General features: G+C 42.1%; 1 protein-coding gene across 3 annotated transcripts in view; it reads right to left on the bottom strand.

Moving 5' to 3' along the window:
* CDKL1 (cyclin dependent kinase like 1) overlaps positions 1-21333 on the bottom strand; it is a 65432-nt gene that overhangs the window by 20045 nt on the left and 24054 nt on the right. For all 3 annotated transcript variants that reach the window (XR_008629244.1, XM_004601723.2, XM_055131548.1), the window contains exon 3: positions 14584-14705. Coding sequence is in view for 2 of the 3 variants with exons in the window: in XM_004601723.2 (XP_004601780.2) it covers positions 14584-14705 (122 nt within the window). In the remaining variant the exon portion in view is untranslated. The remainder of the gene's footprint in view (positions 1-14583; positions 14706-21333) is intronic.

Raw genomic sequence — 21333 nt, 5'->3', positions numbered from 1 at the left:
CAGCCCCCCACCCCACATGTGTAACTGGTAAATTTCAATTTACTTTCATTTTACTTTGATTACATTCAATATTTCAACAAAAAGTTCACTATTGTTGATTTGGAGTTCCTCCCCCCTAAAGTCGACCTGCTGAAAAGAAAGCATTTGGTAATTTGTTTTCCATTGCTGAGAATGAAGAGATATGAGGTCAGGAGGCCGCACTAGCAGCCGCACAGTTTTGGATTTCTGTATTTCAGTATTTTAGTAACTAAGTCCAGAGAAATATCTGCCAAAAATTGCAACATTGTGAGCTTATATCTCTCACTACTTTATATTCCACATATGAGTGCGATCTTTCTATGTCTGTCTCTTTCTTTTTTTTTTTTAATTTTTAAATTTATTTATTTTTAATTAGAGAATCACCGTGAGGGTACAGTTACAGATTTATACACTTTTGTGCTTATACTTCCCTCATACAAAGTTCGGGAACCCATCCCTTCACCAGTGCCCATTCTCCACCACCCGTAAACCCAGCGTCCCTCCCACCCTCCCCAATCCCATCTCCCCCCCACCCCACCCTGCCACTGTGGCAAGGCATTCCCTTCTGTTCTCTCTCTCTAATTAGCTGTTGTGGTTTGCAATAAAGGTGTTGAGTGGCCGCTGTGCTCAGTCTCTAGCCCTCATTCAGCCCGCAACTCCCTTCCCCCACATGGCCTTCGACTACAATGTAGTTGGTGATCGCTTCTCTGAGTTGACCTTTCCCCAGAACGTGAGGCCAGCCTCGAAGCCATGGAGTCAACCTCCTGGTACTTATTTCTACAGTTCTTGGGTGTTAGTCTCCCACTCTGTTATTCTATATACCATAGATGATTGCAATCTTTCTATGTCTGCCTCTCTCTTTCTGACTCATTTCACTCAGCATGAAACTTTTCATGCCCATCCACTTAACTACAAAATTCTTGACTTCCTTTTTTCTAACAGCTGCATAGTATTCCATTGTATAGATGTACCAAAGTTTCCTCAACCAGTCATCCGTTCTGGGGCATTCGGGTTTTTTCCAGATTCTGGCTATTGTAAACAGTGCTGCAGATGTTGTTTCGATTGTACTTTTTTGTCTGGCCCCAATTTTAAATAAATTACAACAGCACATCATTAAAGGCTCTCTCAGGCACAGCACATAATTATACAATTCCCAAATGTAAAAACTTAGTATAAACTCCCTAGTTTTGTATTGTCTTGGCTGGCAACTCACGTTACTTCTTTATCATTATATTTCATTTCTGGAATGACTGGGCCTCAGGTGCCCCCGACCCTCTCTTACTCTCTCTCTCACTTTCTCTCTCATCCTTTTAAGCTCATTATTGGTGACAGGTTTTACACTGTTGAAAGGGGGATTAACAAATACAGAAAGGATGAAAACAGTACCTATTCTGTGGTGTTGCATTGGAATTAGATGGGCATAAAGTACCAAGGGCTCAGTGCTAGAAGGGGTGCTGTTTCACATAGGGTGGTCCACAAAGAGTCTTTGGCTTCACCAACACTTGAAATTAGTGGTTGGGGTGGTGAGAAGTGGCTAGATTTGGACTGTGTCCTATAGAGAGCCTTCAGGACTTTTAAAAAGAGCAGATGTCAGCGATAAGGAAGGAATGATGTCAGAGTTTCAGCTTGAAGATTTGGTTCATGGTGGTGCCTTTTACTAAACAGCATACTGAGAGGCGTTGGGTGGGGGGATGAATGAGATAGGATTCCTACTGAATGTCCAGGAGAAGCACAAATTTGGAGCATCAGCATACTGATGGTAAGAACCCTTCGAAGGAATGACTTAAGGCATGCATACAGGAAGATAAGAGGAAGTCAGCATTCTGAGGCCTGTGACATGCAGCGTTCAGAAGAACCAGAAGGAGACAGCAGGAGACTAGGGCTGAGCACAAAGTAAATTTAGCTCTCAGGGAGTCACAGAAGGAACTGAAGAAAGTATTCCCAGAGGATTCTGGGTTAATATGGTGTGTGAACAGACCCATTGAATTTCATTCCTTCTCAAAGAAGACTAGAGTTTCACGGAGTATTTGTTTTTAAACCTGCAACATCAGGGAAAAACAGTAAAACTGAAGCTGGAGAGGGGAAAGTGAAGGACCAAGCAAACATGCCACAGAATCCTTAAAACGCTCAGGAACTAGTAACCAAGATCTCTACGAAAATAAGAAAGTAGGAAGAATGTGGAAAACCCCTGTCAAAGCTATAAATCCTCAGATTGGCTCCTCACTGTATCCCAATGGGAAGCACTCTTTCTGCATACCTAGTAGGAGGCTGGAATTTCGTTTTCTGGAGAGGATGAAATAAAGAATATTTGGACACTGTTCCAAAAACTGGAGATTAAATGATGGTATTCACACCAACTGTTGAATGCACAAACTCTTGGTGTCCTCATTAGGAACTGTAAAATCTGGTAGTCAGACTTCACTTTCCAGACCAAACAAATAAAGTCAAAATAAGGAAGTCTGTTTAGGTTGGAAGCTCAGAAGGAAAGACTGAAAGATTCTGAGAATACAGCTTCCCCCAGTAAATGGCCCAGTCAGTGAAGAATGGAAATGATAGAACATAGAGAACTTTTGGAGAAAACAATTACTATTCTCAGAGAGAGAAAAGGAAAGTTGCTCCTATGACATAAGACCCTGATGCTATAATAAAATGAAAGGATAAGTCAAAGTCCAACACCCAAGTAATAGAAGCTCAAGAAAAAGAAAATAGAGGAAACAGAGTATATAAAATCACTAGCAAGGGGCTGGAGTGATAGCACAGCGGGTAGGACGTTTGCCTTGCACGCGGCCGACCCTGGTTCAAATCCCAGCATCCCATATGGTCCCCTGAGCACTGCCAGGAGTGATTCCTGAGTGCATGAGCCAGGAGTGACCCCTGTGCATTGTTGGGTGTGACCCAAAAAGCAAAAAAAAAAAAAGTAAAATCACTAGCAAGTCAAAAAAAAATTTTCCTGAGAATGAACCCACCAATTGCCAGCATAACAAAAATCAAGGGGGTAGAGGGTTGAGGGTGTCACTGATACACTGGGACAATGGTGGAGGAAAGGTGACACTTTGGTGAGGGGTGTGGTGCTGGAATGTTTCATGTATGAAACTCTGTTAGTTATAGTTTTATAAAGCATGGTGCCTAAAATAATTGTTAAATTTTAAAGAATCAAGTTTGGGGTTGGAGAAATAATACAACAGGTACAATACAGTATCTGGCTGACCTAGTTCAATCTTTCTCACTCCATTTGCTCCCCTAAGTCCCATCAGGAGTGATCCCTAAGCAAAGAGACAGATGTAAGTCTTAAGCACTGCTGGATTATCTCAAAACACAAAGGAAAAAAAATTGCATGATATAGTCCCAGTCATTTGCTACTTATCTCCTATTTCCTGACTGTGAGGCTAAGACATCTTCCCCTCCCCTCAAACACACACACACACACACACACACACACACACACACACACACACACACTTAGGCCTATAATTTTTACAATTCAGAATAGTATGAACAGCTCAACTTATTTTAGTAATTATTTTATAAAATAGATACATATCAAATCAGTAAATAGTACACTTAAAACCAATATAATGCAGGGGCTGGAGTGATAGCATAGTGGGTAGGGCGTTTGCCTTGCATGCAGCCGACCCGGGTTCAAATCCCAGCATCCCATATGGTCCCCTGAGTACCGCCAGGAGTAATTCCTGAGTACAGAGCCAGGAGTAACCCCTGTGCATTGCCAGGTGTGACCCAAAAACCAAAAAAAAAAAAACCCAATATAATGCTTTACATTTACATTTACATGTGTAACTGATGTCAGTTACACATCAATTTAAAACACACACACACACACACACACACACACACACACACACATACACACCTATACCCAAAAAAGTATTAATCGAGTGTGAGGATAGAACACATTCTTTTTTTTTTTTTTGCAAATACAAAAATTAAAATTTTTTATCTGTAACAAAACCGTACAAATAAGAACCAAATTGTCATATTGGTTGTGCAAATGCAATAACTGAAATTAGTAATAGTCAGTGGGGGTGACAGCAAATAATCATGTTTGGGGAATAAGGTTATAAAAATAGTCATATTATAAGACAGAATAAGGACAAAATGGATGTATATTAAATATAATAAGATAATACTGGAAAATAGTATGATGTAAAAGGGAAATGTGTATGATGAGCACGTAAAATTGGAGCTTTTAAGGGGCAAGAAAGGAAGGTATAAAAATATTCAAACACATAATGGCTAAGAATTTCCCTAAATTAATAAAAGTTGTTAAGCTATACTAAGACCTACTCTAAATATAAAGGTGTGGAAATCCAAATAGTTTATCAGGGTACATTATTGTAAAATGGCTTAAATCAAAAAATTATAGAAAATATATAAGCATCCAACATGAACACATTGTCCTCAAGGGGAAACGATCACATTGATGGCTGATTTCCCGACAAAATAATAGAAGACAAAGTCAATTTATGACATACTTAAAGTACTGAAAGAAAATATTTTTCTTTTAGAATACTCTAGTGACAAAAACAATACTTTTAATCAGATAAAAATGATAAATTTCATTGCCAACAAAGAGTAAATGACATATTATAAAGAACTCTTGTTTTCCAAAACAAGCATAGTGGTAATAAAAAGGTACAAGGGGTATTAGAGAGAATCTCAAAAGCTGCATATTTGGAAACTGCAATGATAAAAATGGAATAATAAACAGGAATAAAAACAAAACATTTATAATTGCTCCTTATGAGCAAAAATTAACTCCATAGTAGATCATTTCCCCCTGAAAAACACATATATGCGTATATATTTTAAAGAGAAATATTTCATTCTCCAATTTTACTTCAACTCAGCTTAGAGTAATAAAAAATAAAAAATATAAACAACAGTTCATATTGCTCATTGATTTGTTTTAAATGTTTACATTGTAAAACACTGACTTGTATGTTTACAAGGAACATAAGGCAATGGCAAAAACTTTCAAGGGACTACTAATAAGCTTTGGAAATAATTTTAGGAAAATAAAGAGGAAGTATTTGTTACAGAAATTAAAATGGCCACTGATGGAATGCACAGTAAAAAAAAATAAAATAAAATAAAATTATAAAAGCAAAAAAAAAAAAAAAACAGTTAGTTGCAATTTTCCCTTATAGATTTATATTTGGTGGGAATAATTTTGGGCAAATAAAATGCACATCTGTTTTACATAATATTTTAGCCTTTGATATATATGTTTATATCTGCTTATATATACTTTAATATAGAAAACTACAAAATAAAAGCAGGAAACAATTAGATTAAGAAGTACATGAATTTGGGCTGCAGAAATGGTATAGTATTGCACATGGCTGACCCCAATTTAATTCCTGGTACCACATATGTTACCCAAGCACTGTCAAGAGTGATGTCTGAGCACAGATCCAGGAGTAATATCAGAGCACCTCCAGGTATAGCCCCCAAACAAAACCTTATGAATTTAATATTTGAGATACTCTACTTTTAAATAACATAGACATTTAAAATTCAACCTTGATTTATTTATCTAAAGAAAGTTATTGAAAGCTAAGCTACATTCTTATAATGCTATTTGTCTTAAAAACTAAAATGTGAAATTCCCATATAAAAACATTAAGGCATTACATGTTGAATTGTAAAATATGATAAAATAGAATCTGTAGTTACTCATAAAGCATATTGAAATGTATTTAAGAGTCTTGCAGTATTTTATTTAATAATAAGAAACGGATATATAAAAGTATACTAAAACAGTGATTTTCACGTTTCCATTTAACTGGTGGTTCGTTGCCACTTAAAAATACTAGAACACATTCTTTAAACAGGCATGGACAAGACCTTATCCACCCCCGGCTCCACTTTCTATCACTCATATCACTCATAAATTGTTTCTCTTACTTTTTTCCCCTCAGGAAGCCCTTGGAGGAAGGATTCATACCACAAAAGAAAAAAGGAGTAAAATATGAAAGAAGATTTCACGAGTGAGATAACTGGAGCACTTGGGAGAAGAGGGAAGCAATGCAAGCGTCTGGGAGACAGCACAGAGATGACGATGTGATAGCCACATTTTAGGCACCTCAAGCAACCCACGGAGCTTGGAGTGTATGACTCAACAGCCAGGAATGCTGAAGGCTGTCGTGAGCCAGCCACCTGCCTTATACCATCTTAAATAAATATGAAGATATTGAACAAACCTAAAAGCTTCCAAAGAGTCTGGGAGACTGGCCAGATCATTCAGGCTGTAATGGCTGCTTCATTTGATGGTGCTTGTTTCTCTAAGTCCTGGGTATGGCTCAGCTCAGAGTGGGGAAGGGCTGAACAGTGAGAAAGTGGGGGAAGGACCCAGGAAGAGACCCCTTTGCATCCAAACTGCTTCCAAGGAATCACACTGAAGATCAGTCCTGTCCTGGCTCCCCTCCTCCATCCTGAGATCAGGTGGCTGAATGTTACACAAACAACACTCCCTCACCTTAGCAAATGGTGCCGGGAAGACACAAGGTAGGATCCAGTTCAGCCAGCTTGGCAGGTCTGCAGGAATGCATCCATTCCTGAAAATGTCAGCTCTGCAGACCTAGAGATGGGGAGCTGGGCCAGGAATGGGAGAACTGAGCAAGGACAAAGACGGGGTGCTCAGGAAGACAGGTCTTCATTTTCTGGGGAAGCAGGGAGTCTTCCTTGGGATCTTCCGTTCACTTACCTTCCTGAGAGCTACAACTGCTTTTCTGAAGCTCGTGGACTCTCAGTTCAGTAGAGCATTCCTTCAAAACAGAGTGGAACCAAACTTGCCTTTTGCTTTCATTTTTTTTAAGGGCCACACCTAGTGGTGTGTAGGAATCACCAGGGCAGTGCTGGGGTGGGGGCACTGGAGATTGAACTCTGTGTTTGTACAAGCTAGTCAGATGCTCTACCATCTGAGCTATAGCCGTGTCTCCTGCTATTTAGAAGTGGAGGAAGGGCATACTCCTGAGTCTTCCACCACTGTGACTTCCCAGCATCCTGCTGCTGCTTAGGGAACTTCATTTCATCCCCAGAATCATAATGTGCTCTAAGGAGCAGTGAGTGTGGTACATTAGAAATGTCAGCTAGCTTTTTGGTGTAACTGTACTATGTCACCCTATCATACTATGTTTTTAATCAACTGGAGATGTTTGTGCTCAATCAACATATATAATTAAATCCAGAGAGAAGACAGGAGATTCTAGAAGTAGTGAATCCAATCAGAGAGAAATATGAGGGAATATCAAGGATGCTGGACTCCGTGCCAGGCTGTTATCACTCGGGGTGCCCCAGAGGGGGCGGGTGAGAACCCTCCCTGCCCCAAGGGACCCAGCGCCAGGAGCCGACCTCCACTACCCAACCACCGCCACTCTCCAGGCCGCTTTCCAGACACATTATAAGACACTTCCTACCCATTTCCCATAATTACCACACCATATATGATGGAGTTCACACATACCTCTATGAGAGCCCGGCAAGCTAGAGAGTATCCGGCCCCCCACGGCAGAGCCTGGCAAGCTACCCGTGGCGTATTTGATATGCCAAAAACAGTAACGACCTTGACCCTGAAAGAGCCTCCAATCGTTGGGAGAGATGACTAAGGAGAGGCTGCTAAAATCTCAGGGCTGGGAGGGAGAGATATTACTGGTGCCCGTGCGAGTAAATGACAAACCAAGGATGAAAGCCAAGGGAAGTTCCAGGAAGACAGTGGGGAGCTAACTGTGTGACACTGGCAAGGAAACAAATGGAACCAGTGGAACTCACCTGACCGGATGATCGCATGAAAGTATAATGAGGTCATATAAAAAGAGTGAGGAAAGTTAATAATAGGGTTAAAGAACAGTCAGCAAATTTTAAGACCAAGGCAAAGATTAATATTCGGGAAGAGGATGGAAAAAAATCCCGAGTAAGGTAAAATGACCTGTTCTCAGTAAGATTTTCTCAAGCACAAAAGTGAGCACAGTGAATATCAAATTAATAAAATTGAGGGGAGGGGAGGGCCACATCCTGTCATGTTTAGGGCTCTTCTTGCTCTGTGCCCAGGGGTCACTCCTGGTGGTGCCAGGGATTGAGCCTGGATCAGTTGTGTGCAAGGCAGGCACTTTACTCTCTCCCTAGCCCCTGATTAACAAAATTCTAATGAAATAATTTTGGGGAAGTGCAAAGAGGAAAAGGAAGATATAATGGTGTGAGAGCTAATCTTCATCATCATAAAGGGAAGTCTATAGATAATATCTAAAATTGGTTAAGAAATAGAAGAACATCACTCTCTTTATATTGCTTCATATGGCTAAATTTGATATGTTTTATGGTACTCTGTGCCTCCCCAGCTCAAGTGCTTGGGGAAGTCTTCTACATGCAAAATATGAGCTCCAATCCTTTGAGCTATGTCCCTTCACTTATTTGCACATAATTTTGCCAGGAGTCTTGTACCTAAAATCGCATTTTAAAAAAAATATCTCCTTTAAAACCAAGATTCTGGAAGCTTAGTTAGTCTAGTTCTCCCTCTCGGAGAACCTGGCAAGCTACTGGAGCTTCCTGCCCACATGGGAGCCTGGCAGTCTCCCTGTGGCGTATTCATATGCCAAATACAGTAACAATGATAGGTCTCATTCTCCTGACCCTGAAAGAGCCTCTAATGCAGCACTGTTGGGAAGGACGAGTAAAGAGAGGCTGCTAAAATCTCAGGGCTAGGACAAATGGAGATGTTACTGGGCCCGCTCAAGAAAATCGAGGATCAACGAGATGATAGTGATAGTGACAGTAATAGCGTTAGTGTCAGGATACAGAGGTCTCAAAATAATTTGGAGCTAATGTCATCAAATTAGGAAGGTCTTATCATTAGATAAATGTATGAAGTCTAGGGGGCAAAGTGACAATACAGTGGATAGGGCACTGACCTTGCACATGGCTGACCCAAGTTTGATCCTTAGTATCCCATACTAACCCTTGAGCCTGCCAAGAGTGATCCCTGATAGCAGAGTGAGTAGTAAGCCCTGAGAACTGTTCGATATGACCTAAAGACAAACAAATAAGCAAACAAACATACGTAAGCTGAGTGATATCTCTTTTTGTTTGCTTTGCATATCTCTTCCATGATGTATTGGTGTCACAAAATATTTTGCAAAAGGCAATTTTCTATCCATCCTTTCCATGTTCAGGTGGAAAACTGTACTATTACCTCAATATCATAATAATAAAATTTAAGTGAGGAAACAAACAAATATGAAAATAAATAAATGGCTTTAAGTGTTTCTTTAGATACGCAAGTAATAAGAAAAATGCTAAAGAAAAAAACATGGATCTTCCCCAGCACTCCTAATATAGAGCAGTCTTTTCCACTATGCTCTTCCAATAACAAGAAGTCAAACAGTCAACATTCATCAAAGCTTTATTTCTATACCAAGGCTACAACAAAGATGGGGAAGGAAGGGCTGACAGGATCCTATAAAAAGAATATATCCTTAAGAATTCATCCTAAGAAAATATTTACACAAGGGGTTGTTCACTATCATTGTTAATCACAGATAAAAACTAGAAACAAAATAAATATTTACTGAGGGAGAACTGGAAAAAGAAGGAGTCTTGCTATGTCTGCTCAATGGAATTTTATATAGTCATTACAAAACTATATAGGGCTTAGAGAGATAGTACAGCAGGTAGAAGCTTGCCTTATACACAGCTGACCTATGATCGATCTTTGGAACACCATATGGTAGCCTGAACACCACTGTGAATGACCCCTGAGTGCAGAATTAGAAGTGAGCACTGCTAGTTGTGTCCCCCAAACAACAATAACAATAACAAATATACTTTTATAACTAAATCCTTACACAATACTCTTTTATTATGTAAAATATTGAAGAGAATAGCTAGGACTATGTTTTTGAGGTTTTAATACACACTACCATACCACTACCTACCCCCGTGCCTGGCTGTCGTCACCAGAGCCCCTAGACCCATAACTCTTATTGTCTAGTTCTCCCTCTCGGAGAACCTGGCAAGCTACTGAGAGTATCCTGCCCGTACGGCAGAGCCTGAAAGCCCCCTGTGGCATATTCAATATGCCAAAAACAGTAACAATGATGGTTCTCATTCCCCTGACCCTGAAAGAGCCTCCAGTGTGGCACCGTTAGGAAGGACAAGTAAAGAGAGGCTGCTAAAATCTCAGGGCTAGGACGAATGGAGACATTACTGGTGCCTGCTCAAGCAAATTGATGAACAACAGGATAACAGTGATACAGCGATACAGTGATACCACACTTTATTATCCAAACAGAATGCCCCAAGATGTGCTAGTAATATCCCCTGACAGTATTAGGTTCAGGAATTTTCAAATCAAGATACCTCTTTGCAGGGGGAGGCAGTTGTTTCATATCTGGCAATTCTCAGGGACTATTCCTGGCTCTATGCCCAGGAGTGATCCCTGGAAGTGCTGGTGAGGGTGTGGGGCTGCTATATGTGGTGCCAGGGAGTCAACCAGGGTCAGCTGGGTACAGCACAAGCACCTCAATCCCTATATTATCTCTCTAGTCCCCAAAGTAACTTTTAAAATGAAAATAAATCTTTTTTATGCTCAATCTTATTTTGTGGGGGAGGGCACACAGGCAGTGCTTAGGGTTTACTCATGACTCTGTGCTCAGGGATCACTCCTGGCAGGCATGAGGGGACCATATAGGATGCCGGAGATCAAACTCAGGCTGACCACTTGCAAGGCAAATACCCTCCCCACTGTGCTATGGCTCTATCCCTGGTTAATCTTTTAGGATCCAGGGATGTGATACAAGTAGTAAAGAATGAGCCTGATGTGCATGCGACCTGTGTTTAAAGCCTTGATCTCATATCTGAAGAGCAAGAGTTTGCTAGGCAAAATAGAGGAAGTTGGGCAACACAGTCTGAGAAAACAGCAGGTCCTGAAACCCACAATGCTGATGATTCCATCCGTCATGTTTTATGTGGCTGGCTGGTGGGCAAGGGGGGTGTGGGGAGAGAAAGATCCTGCATCCCATGTTAGGACCTCAGCAGCAAGCTGTGTGGGATAGAAAAGGACATTTACACAGGAGAGTGGCACGACTGACTTTGTAATTTAGAAATTTGTTTTTAGAAATAAAATGACCACAAGACATTCTTTGGGGAACAAATGCAAACGCAAGACGGACCCACAACCTGATACCGGGCGGGAAATATAACACCAGCACATTTTGAATATTGCCTAACAGATCAAACCTAAACCTGAAAGAGAATGGAGTCTTCTGACATCTGGGCAATGTAATGACAAATAAGAAATTGCAAATAAGAAGCTGTATGTAAGAAGAATTATGAAACTGTAATGAGATCTAAGAAAATGTAATGGGGACTGGGAACCACTGAAACTGACCCCAAGGCTAACCAGAGAAGGAAAGAAGAGTTTTCCCTTTGGATGACCTAATCAGCATGGGTAAGGGCCCACCAGAAGGGAGAACACTGGGCCCACCAGGTTTATGGGAGTGCACGAGAGGTGACACATAAAGGCCACTCCAAATGGGCTAGAGATACTGCCACAGAATTTTGGGGGAGCACCTGAAGGCTGGGAAAGATGCTTTTTTTTTCTTTTGTAGATTATAGCTCTCTTTTAGAGAATAAAAAGAAGACCCTCTCAGCAAATGGGGCTCCAAGTCACTTTCTCTTTCGACTCCAGGTCCTTATCACTGAGCCTCTAGTAAACTCACTATCCTATCATGAACGCTCTCTCTCTCTCTCTCTCTCTCTCTCTCTCTCTCTCTCTCTCTCTCTCTCTCTCTCTCTCCTCTCTCTCAGCTCACACTAGCACAACAGGCTCTAAGTCATCAATTCATAACTATTCAGAGCTGAAAATTCCCTGAAAATTTACCTGGTTCCAGCCGAACATTTTTACAGGAAAGAAACACTATAAACACTTAACCAAGATGACAACAATGCTCACCCACTTGCTGTGAACATTCTGTTCTATAGAGATCACTACATTGAGGTAAAAAAATTTTCCTATCAACTAAAAAAAGAAAATTGGTGTACACGTTTACCTCTTAATGATAACTAGCAAAATTACAAAGTAGTATTTAGAATAGATAATAGAAAGCTTGGAAGATAGGTCAATGGGATAGAGTTCAAGCTAGACTCAATTCTTGGCACGACATGGACTCCTGAGCACCGCCAGGAGTAGTCCCTGAGCACCAGCAGGTGTGACAAAAAAACAAACAAATAAAACAAAACAAATAAAAAGGAGAACTGCTAAATATTCAGTTTAGTGAAAAGTAACCTTTATTTTTAAAATAAATAAACATTCCTTAAACTTCAAAATAATTAGAATGATCTAGCTGAAAATAAATCTTGCTTCAACTGTGTTCTTTTATTAGTTTTTAAACATTTCTAACATTAGTTAATCTTGGACTGGAACAATAGCACAGTGGCAGGGCGTTCGCCTTTCACGTGGCTGACCTGTGTTCGATTCCTCCGCCCCTCTCTGAGAGCCCGGCAAGCTACCAAGAGTATCGCACCCACACAGCAGAGCCTGGCAAGCTACCTGTGGCATATTGGATATGCCAAAAACAGTAACAATAAGTCTCACAATGAGAGACGTTACTGGTGCCCGCTCGAACAAATCGATGAGCAACTGGATGACAGTGACAGTTAATCTTACATTTGACAAATCATGGCGCATTGTCATTTGAACTTGAGATTTTTTTGTATTTAACCACATATATATCTATTGGTCTTTCCCTCTCTAACCCACCACCATATCAAAGTTGTTTTTTTTTTTATCTCCTGGAACAAAAAATAACGTTTTAGCCAGTAGAGTTAAAAAATAATCAGTTTTCAAAATTCTAATCCTGCTTTATTTGTCCTTTTTTACTTCTGCTTAACTTATAAACCAAGAAATAACTGACTCCAAATTGCTTTCAATTCCCCATTAATTAGTGTTCCTAGCAACTCATTCTAAAGTGATTAAATGAACTCTTGCAACATATCCCTAGTACCACATAACCACAAGTAACTCATACCAATAAGTTTAATTGAAGTGTCACTTGCAAGCTGTCAAAAGAGCAAATGTCAACATACTGGATCTTTTCTGCCTTGAATACATAATTTATCTGTATCAAGGAAGAAAGGTTTTTCTTACTGAAGAAAAGTTTCTATTATCTTGGCTCTGACTATGTAAAGTAACAAGAAAAGCCTATGTTATGGTCACAAACAAACCATGAGCCACTTTAATCCCATTTGCTTGGAGGTCATGGGAGATCATATACAGACACCACCCCATGACAGAACAAACCTTGTGCCCAAGACTTGAAAATGTTATTGAGGGCCCCTGGAGTGTGAACATGAGTCAGGGTGTAGGAGATGCCACTGTCACCATCTACAACACACTTTGCATATGTCCCAAAGTTGGGGTCCTACGATCAGAGCAAAATATGCAGACAGCGGAATGTCCTTCCTTGTCAACTTCTCTGGAATCTCTTCTTTCAATACAATGGCCGCTCTTTCAAAAAGCCTTCTTTGACCCACTGTGTATAATGTCGCCCAGGGCCTTTGGTCAATCTGCCCTCTCCCTCTGGCAAGATGATTGGCTCCAGAGATAGCAACATCACCTGTCACTGAGCCAATCAGTCTTCCACTGGACTTTCTATGCAGATGCCACCTACTCTAGAACATCCTTTCTCCTAGAAAGGCTACACAGATTAAGCAAACGAGGTTGTGCTTTCTAATTCCTATTTTCCCCTTCCAACTCCTTCCATCTTATGCCACACACATGTCTTTCAAAATCCTCAAAGCAGAATGAAACCAACACACAAAAACGTAGAGTGGCAGGGAACAAACAGCACAGCTGAATAGGTGGGAGCCAAACTCCAGCCTGATTTCTAAATACCTTACAAAGGGATTATCGTTAGCCAGAAGGGACCTCACTTTTTTTTTTCAAACAAAGCCTTTGTCAGCTGATCTTTCTCCTGAGATGCAGCAAGATGCAGCACATACTAGATAGAAGTGTGATAATATCAGGAGCACTTCAGAGCTTTCCCAGTCTTCCCAGTTACACATCAACACATACTTTTCCAACCTCTGCGGACTTCAGTTTGTGTTATTTTGTTACTTGCAGTCAAAGAAGTTCTCACTGATACAGCAAACCTGGGTTGATTTAGATTGTCCTAAACCCTGTTCGTTTCCACCTTAAACTTCCCATGAACCATTATCTTTCAACTGTTCCTTGTCAGTTACAGAATAACTAATATCTTTCCTTTTTAGAGACTGAGATGGCTTTCATGCACCTGTGCACCAGAGAAATCCAGCTGAGCCTAAGAATGTGGCTGCTGGTTTCTTCATAGAAAATGATTACCCACATCTTTTCCAAAACTTTTGGTCACTGCTATGCTGCTGAGCCCAGTAACACAGTTCGCTCTCCAAACACTGACAGATCTGACAGATCTCGCTTTAACTGACAGACCCATCACTAATTTCCCCCCACAAACTGTTGGGTGTTTTTGTTGTGTGTGTCTGGTTTTAGTGATTGTTTAAGGATGGATTACTTACCCTCTCTGGTATCTGTCTAGCTCATGGAGAACCGTGTGGTCACAGTATTCAAACACCAGGTGAAGCTTCCGCTTCCTCCTGAAAACTTCAATAAGGTTGACAAGGTTGGGATGCTTGAGTTGCTGCAAACACAAGAGACAAGAGGATCAAATGTGAGCTGTAAAAAACACTTTCTCAAATTTTGACCCAGTGGGAAAAAAGAAAAAAAGGTGCTTGTTCTTTAGGAATACTCCTGTCTTGAACTGAAGGAGACCATATGCAGTATTTCTTCCTTTACTTTATATGCTATTTGTTAGTAACTTGCAATTGAAAAATAATTATAACCCAGGTAGATCATACCTGTCAGGGCTTACTCATGACTCTTTGCTTAGAGAATAACATTTAGTGGGGGTAGGGAATCATATCGGGTTCCAGGGATTGAAGGTGCGTTGGTCACATGCAAGGCAAGCTCCTACCCATTGTACCATCACTCTAGCCAAAATTTAATACCTACTAACACCAACCCATCCTTTAAAACTGATCAAGTCCCTTTCTAAGAGATATTCTCTCCTGCTACCCTCTGACTGCCACCACATATTTCTTGATAAATGTTTTTTATATGTGTTTTATAGCCCCTCTGAAAGATTAGTAATCATTGGTCAATTGTTTAATATCTTCTTCTGTCAACAAATGCAAGAGAAGCACCAGACAGACCATGGGACTTGTATCATCAGGGTCTGAGTTCTGAGTTCCCTTATTTACTTAGAATTAAATTTGTGGGCTCCCAGCACAGAGCCACACACATGCTTGACATTGAATACTTGGTTGTGAAAGAGTAGTCAATGAGGTTTCCAAGGCTGATGGACCTTGTAAAACAGAACAATGAGTGCTGAGTGAAATGCCGGAAGGCATGTGTCTGAAAAAGGGCCAGGAATGAAGGTTGGCTTTGGTAGATCTAACCTTGTTCTTAGCTTTCTGGTCCCTCCCTCCATAATGTCCCCAGAAACACCACAGTAGTTAAACTGATCATTGTGAAGGGAACAGAAATAGGTAACTTTCTTCAAGCAGCAAATATCTTTAGTCAATGGTCCAAGGAGTAAAACAGAAAAACACAAGCCTTCTTAAGGTATAGTCTTGGAAGTCAGAAATGACTTCTGCTCTTTCTAGCGGTCAAAGCAAATCACAAGACCCACCTAGATTCAGCCCTGCTGAAGAGGAAGACCCAGCCACCCTTGCTAAGGTTCCCACCAACCAAGCCCCCTCTTGCACCCCCACCTGGATTTAGCTGGCTGGGTGAATTAGTCAAGCCACAGAACTGTGGGAAATAAATATTCTCTTTTGTTCTGTTTTAAGCTATACAGATGTGGGGCAATTTGTTCATTGATGCAAGCAATAAATACAATAGATAATTCTGTAACAGAATCAGCAGGTGAAGTGGGGAGGGGGGTAGGGATTTGAAAACTCCAGATGCCCAGGTCCCTGCCTAGAGAGCTTGAGGGGTTTCAGGCAGGTGCCAGGTATCTGCTTGAGTTTAATTTGTTTGTTCATGGGCAGTGCAGGGAATCAAACTCAGGATCTCACGCATGCAAGACAAATGCTTGGCCACATCTCTGGCTCAAGCCATCCGTTTTAGCCAATGAAACATTCTCCAGATGGTTCAGTATGTAGTGAGGTATTAATTGCAGGCAAGTAGAAAATTCACTGATGATAGGAGGTCCAAGGGAAAAAAACTGGAAGTTCTTGAACTGCACAATGTAGTGCATTTTTATAAGGAAAATGCTGATGAAGATACTATCTCCTCTTTCTCACTCTCAAACCCTCTATCTCTTCAAGATGTGAAGTTCCTACTCCAGGCATCGCACTCAATGAAACACATATCAGACAGCTAGGTTCTTGCAGAGCCCGTGACTTACACAGGGGCCAGGGAACAGAGGACACTCTGAGACAGAAAACCTCCCAGTTATGGTCCCGTACCTAGAATCTTTTAGCCTGAGCTAACATTTTCCAAAGTAGGATAGCACTGACTTCCCTCTTAAAGAACAGCACCGGCGAAGATGTGTTTCAAGCAGAAAGCCAGGAACTGAGTTCAAAGGGACAAAAGAATGGCTTCATGGCAGAATCAGCAGAGGGCAGAGGTTTTCTCTCAGGTGTTGAAAATACCTGAAGTATCAGGTATTGGGCTCTGCCTATAAGCCCAGTATTTGAATCTTAGATGCTTTGCATCTTTCATATTCCCAAGAGATGGCCTCACATCTCCAGCCAACTCTTTCAGCAAAAGTACAAATGAAACAATTCTACCAAACCTAGCACCATCTCTCTGCGTCAAGTCCTCTAACTCATGCCACACCACAGCGATGCCCATAGGGCACTACTGCCAAGGCAAATCCCAAAGGCCCCCTTGGTTTCACATCAACTTAGTGCAGCCTCATCTCTTACCCGTGTCCACCCAAGCAGACTGAATCCTCCACTTCCTTTCATTATGGTACAAGCCCACCTGGCCTTGTCTCTTGTTTGTTTTATTTTTTGGGGGGGAGTGGAGGCTGGGGGGCACACCCAGCAATCCTCAGGACTTACTCCCGACTCTGTGCACAGGGATCACTCCTGTAATTGCTCAGAAGGCCATAAGTGGTATCAGGAACAGAACCTGAATAGGCCACAGACAAAGCCAGCACCTTCCCCCCTGCCCTATCTTTCTGGCTCCTCCCACATTCTCTTTGAAGCGTCCTCTCCCCCTTGATGTCATGCTCTCTGCTGGGCCTCCTCTATAACCTCCTCCAACCCCAGCTTACCTGGCAGGAACCCAAGGAGCAGGTGAGGAGCACTGTCACAGGGACCCAGCGAGTCAAGCAGAACTGAAATATTATATTACACCCTTCTCTTACTCTACATTTTTTGAAAGCCTAGACTGTATTAACAGTAGGATGCTCTATTCAAATAACACAGATTCTTTCCAACTGGCTATTACAAATCAAATTAGGGTAAACTAGACTAGCTGGTGGGGCTTCTCTTTGAATCACTAACTTTTCTAGGTCTCAGAGTTTCCTCTGCGAGAGTAAGAAGCTCAGGGTTGCTGTCGCAACAGTTTTACACATAAAGCACAAATGAATGTGCCAGACTCTTCCTCACCTCTTCAGGAAGGTTAACTGCTAACACTGTGATTTGAGGTTGAATTTATTTTTTGGCAGGAAGAGGTACATTTGGCAGTACTCAGGGGCCATTCCATGGTGGGGTGCTCAGTGATTCTTCTGGTGGTGCTCAGGGGCCAAGTGGTACTGAGGACAGACCCCAGGGCTCCCACATGCCAAGCATCTTCAGCCATTTCAGTTATCTCCCTGACCCTGATTCTATTCTTATTAAGGATGACTGTAACTATTTACTAAATTGCTTGTCTTAATGCCCCAGAGTTATTGTGCTAGTCCTGAGGTAACTGTGATGAAGAACTATCTGCCCTCACCCTCATAGCTCATGGAACCTAGAAGTGGAACCAAGAGTCAAGCAAAGAATCAGGTAGGATAAGCATTACTAAAGAGCAAGATACATAATGCAAGATACAGGGGCACGGTGAACTTTGAGCATCAAAGTAGAGATGCCTAACCTGCTTTCCAGAAGGAGAATGGACTCTTCTGCAAGTGAGAGTACTTTCTATCATGTAGAGTTCCACTTTGAGGCAAGCAAAGCTTTGGTGTGTGTTGACATATTATTTTCTGAGAATATGCCACCAGTAATACAGAAAGGTGTCACTTGAATTTTTCATTTGTCTTTTTTTTAGTCGACAAAACTTTTTTTTATTTTAAATAGACACTTAAAAAGTATAAAACCAGGGCTGGAGAGATAGTACAACAGGTAGGGCACTTGCCTTGCAAGTGGCTGCTCAGTGTTCAATCCCCAGCAACCCACAGGGTCCCCCAAGTCCTGCCAGGAGTGATTCCTGAGGACAGAGCTAGGAGTAAGCCCTGAGGACAGTGGGGTATGGCCCCAAACAAGTGAAAAAAAATAGAAAACCTGGTCCGGAGAGATGGGACAACAGGAAGGGCAGTTTCCTTGCATGTGGCCGACCCAGATTCAATCCCTCTTTGCAGTTGCTGAGCCCCTCTGAGAGTGTGCCCTGAATGCAGAGCCCTGAATGCCGCTAGATGTGGCTCCCCTTCTTCCCCAAAATAGAAAATCTTAATACTAAGTGGCTTAATATCACCTAACATTTTTGACTTGTTGAAATATTTTTGATTTTGTTAAAGTATAAAATATTGAATTTTACATTTTAAAACACTATTAAGAATCGGTTGTTTCTTCACACTGCCAGTGTGTTTCTAATATGTTCACATATCTTAAATAGCCTATCTCTAAAACATCAGGAAGTAGTCTAGTATCACTTTTCAATGTAGACATTAATAAGAAAACTTCTTGGGTCTTCCAGGGGGGCAGTTCTTCCCCAATTTTTCAGTTTCTGTTTTTATTTTATTGTCTTTTTCTCTCATTTATAATCACAGGTTCCTCCAGAATATGCTGGCTTGCTTATTCCGAAATATTTAATTCCTGGGCAAGCCTCCAGACAGCTCTAGTGATCGGGTGATCTAGTGATCAGTGCTCTGCCTTAGGTGCTGTTCGGGGCACTGGAGACATAAATTGGATAAGATAGAAGACACAAGCATTAAAGCAAAGTCTCCCAGGTATGAAGGATTGTGCTATCTCAGAGACACTGTCCTCAAAGGTCTGACCTTGAGCGGAGTCCTAGAGCACAAGAAACATATGAATCACAGGCTAAAGGTAGGAGAGGAGGAGGGAAAAAATGGAGGGAATTGAGATTTCTTGAGGAACTGAAGGACAGTGGCATGAGGTTCAATGCAAGGATGGTGAAAAGGTAGGGACTGCCAGACCTAGACGACCATGGGACAAGATTTATACCTTATCCTAAATATGGAGGCTACTGGAAGGAACTTTAGCCTGATGAAAGAGGATATCATTTGGTTGTTGGTTGTTATTGTTGTTGTTGTTGGTAGTGGTGGTGGTGGTGGTGGTGGTGGTGTGTGTGTGTGTGTGTGTAGAAGGGGGGGCACACCCTGCTCAGCTTGGAGGCTATTCCTAACACAGTTCTCAGTAGTGACTCCTGGTAGTGCTCATCTAGTGCCAGAGATTTGAACCAGGGTCTGTCACGTGCAAGGCAAGCACCCGAACCCCTGTACTATCTCTCCAGTCCTCAGTTGTTTTGATGTTTTTAAGAAAGCTTGTTATGGAGACAGGACATGGGATGGCTTGGGGGAGGCAACATGGAATTGAGAGCACTGGAAGACCTGATTACTGAGAGGTAAAGGCTGCTCAGACCAGGGCAGGGTGGCAGGAAACAGGCACTGTGAGAAAACACAAATTATTCAAATAGTCAGATCACGGTGATGGCTGGAGGTGAGGGACGAGGAAGTAGGGGGTGTCAAGAAAGACTAAAGCCGTGTGCAACAGTACATTGATGCCATCATTGAGAGGGCGAGCAGGATTTTTTTCGGGGGGGGTGAGGTGGTAAGGAGGGAGGGGGAGAGAGAGAGCGAGAGTGAGAGCGACAGAGAGAGCAAGTGAGAGAGAGAGAGAGAGAGAGAGAGAGAGAGAGAGAGAGAGAGAGACTGTTGTTTGGGCTCACTGAGTTGGCAGGCACTCTGAAATACCAAAGTGAAGTTATCAGGTTGGCTGGCTTTGAGCTGAAGATCAAAGCTGCGCCCTGCACTGTGCAGGGGAAGCCAAGCAGGTTTCTGAGGCACAAGGGTAGGTGTGGGAATAAACCAGAGTTAAAGGCAATTGCCCAGGAAGAGCTAGTGGGGAGGAGAGAGGCCCCAGAAGCCAGCATCCTGGTCTGTGGTAAACAGGGAGGAAGCTGAGCAGAAAGGGAAGAAGATCCCCAAAGATAAAGGAGGAAGCGGTTGTGGCAGAAGCCGCTGAAAGATCAGACAGGAGAGATGGACCCGGTGGGAAGTTGCAGGGGTGGGTGGGTAATAGGGCTTGAGGGGTATGGGGGTGGGGGGCATTCTTGGAAGCACTCGGACATTAGGACATCAGGAATGCAAGCAGCAGGACCAGTGCCCAGGTGTGTGGACTCAGCACTCAAACCACCTGACACCTCTCTGTACTGTCCCGCCCAATCTTGGCACACAGGTACAGACCCTCTGCTCCTGACCCCAGCGTGCAACTGCAGTCTGGTGGTTTCCAGCATGGCTCCAATACTGCAAATATTTAAGCTCATGGCTCATGGGGGTTGGGATATTTCTACTTCAGTACAAAAAAAGGGGGTTCTTTAGGGACACACAGAAGAATTAGGTGAGAAGAACCAAGCATCAAGACGGATGGGCATTCACTGGCTTCTCAGCATGCAGACCTGATAGAACTAAGTTACTATAGACCTGACAAAGATGTGGCTTAATGATAATTTAATTATAGTATCTTCCTATAAGCACTGTGGAGAGGCGCGATAGCACGGTGGGTACGGTGTTTGCCTTGCACGAGGCCAACCCGGGTTCCATTCCTCCGTCCCTCTCAGAGAGCCTGGTAAGCTTCTGAGAGTATCCCGCCCACACAGCAGAGTCAGGCAAGATACTCATGGCGTATTCGATATATCTCACAATGGAGACATTACTGGTGCCTGCTCGAGCAAATCGATGAACAACAGGATGACAGTGCTACAGTGCTATCTTCCTATATGTGAGGCTTCCTATATATGTGGCTTCACAGCCACAGCCTCAGGTCTGGTCTTATTCCTCAGCATTGTGATTTGCACTGCCTCAGTCTTGAAGA

This window comes from Sorex araneus, chromosome 3 (assembly GCF_027595985.1).
Source record: "Sorex araneus isolate mSorAra2 chromosome 3, mSorAra2.pri, whole genome shotgun sequence".
In the NCBI taxonomy this organism is placed as follows: Eukaryota; Metazoa; Chordata; class Mammalia; order Eulipotyphla; family Soricidae; genus Sorex; species Sorex araneus.
This window is presented reverse-complemented; position numbering and strand designations above follow the sequence as displayed.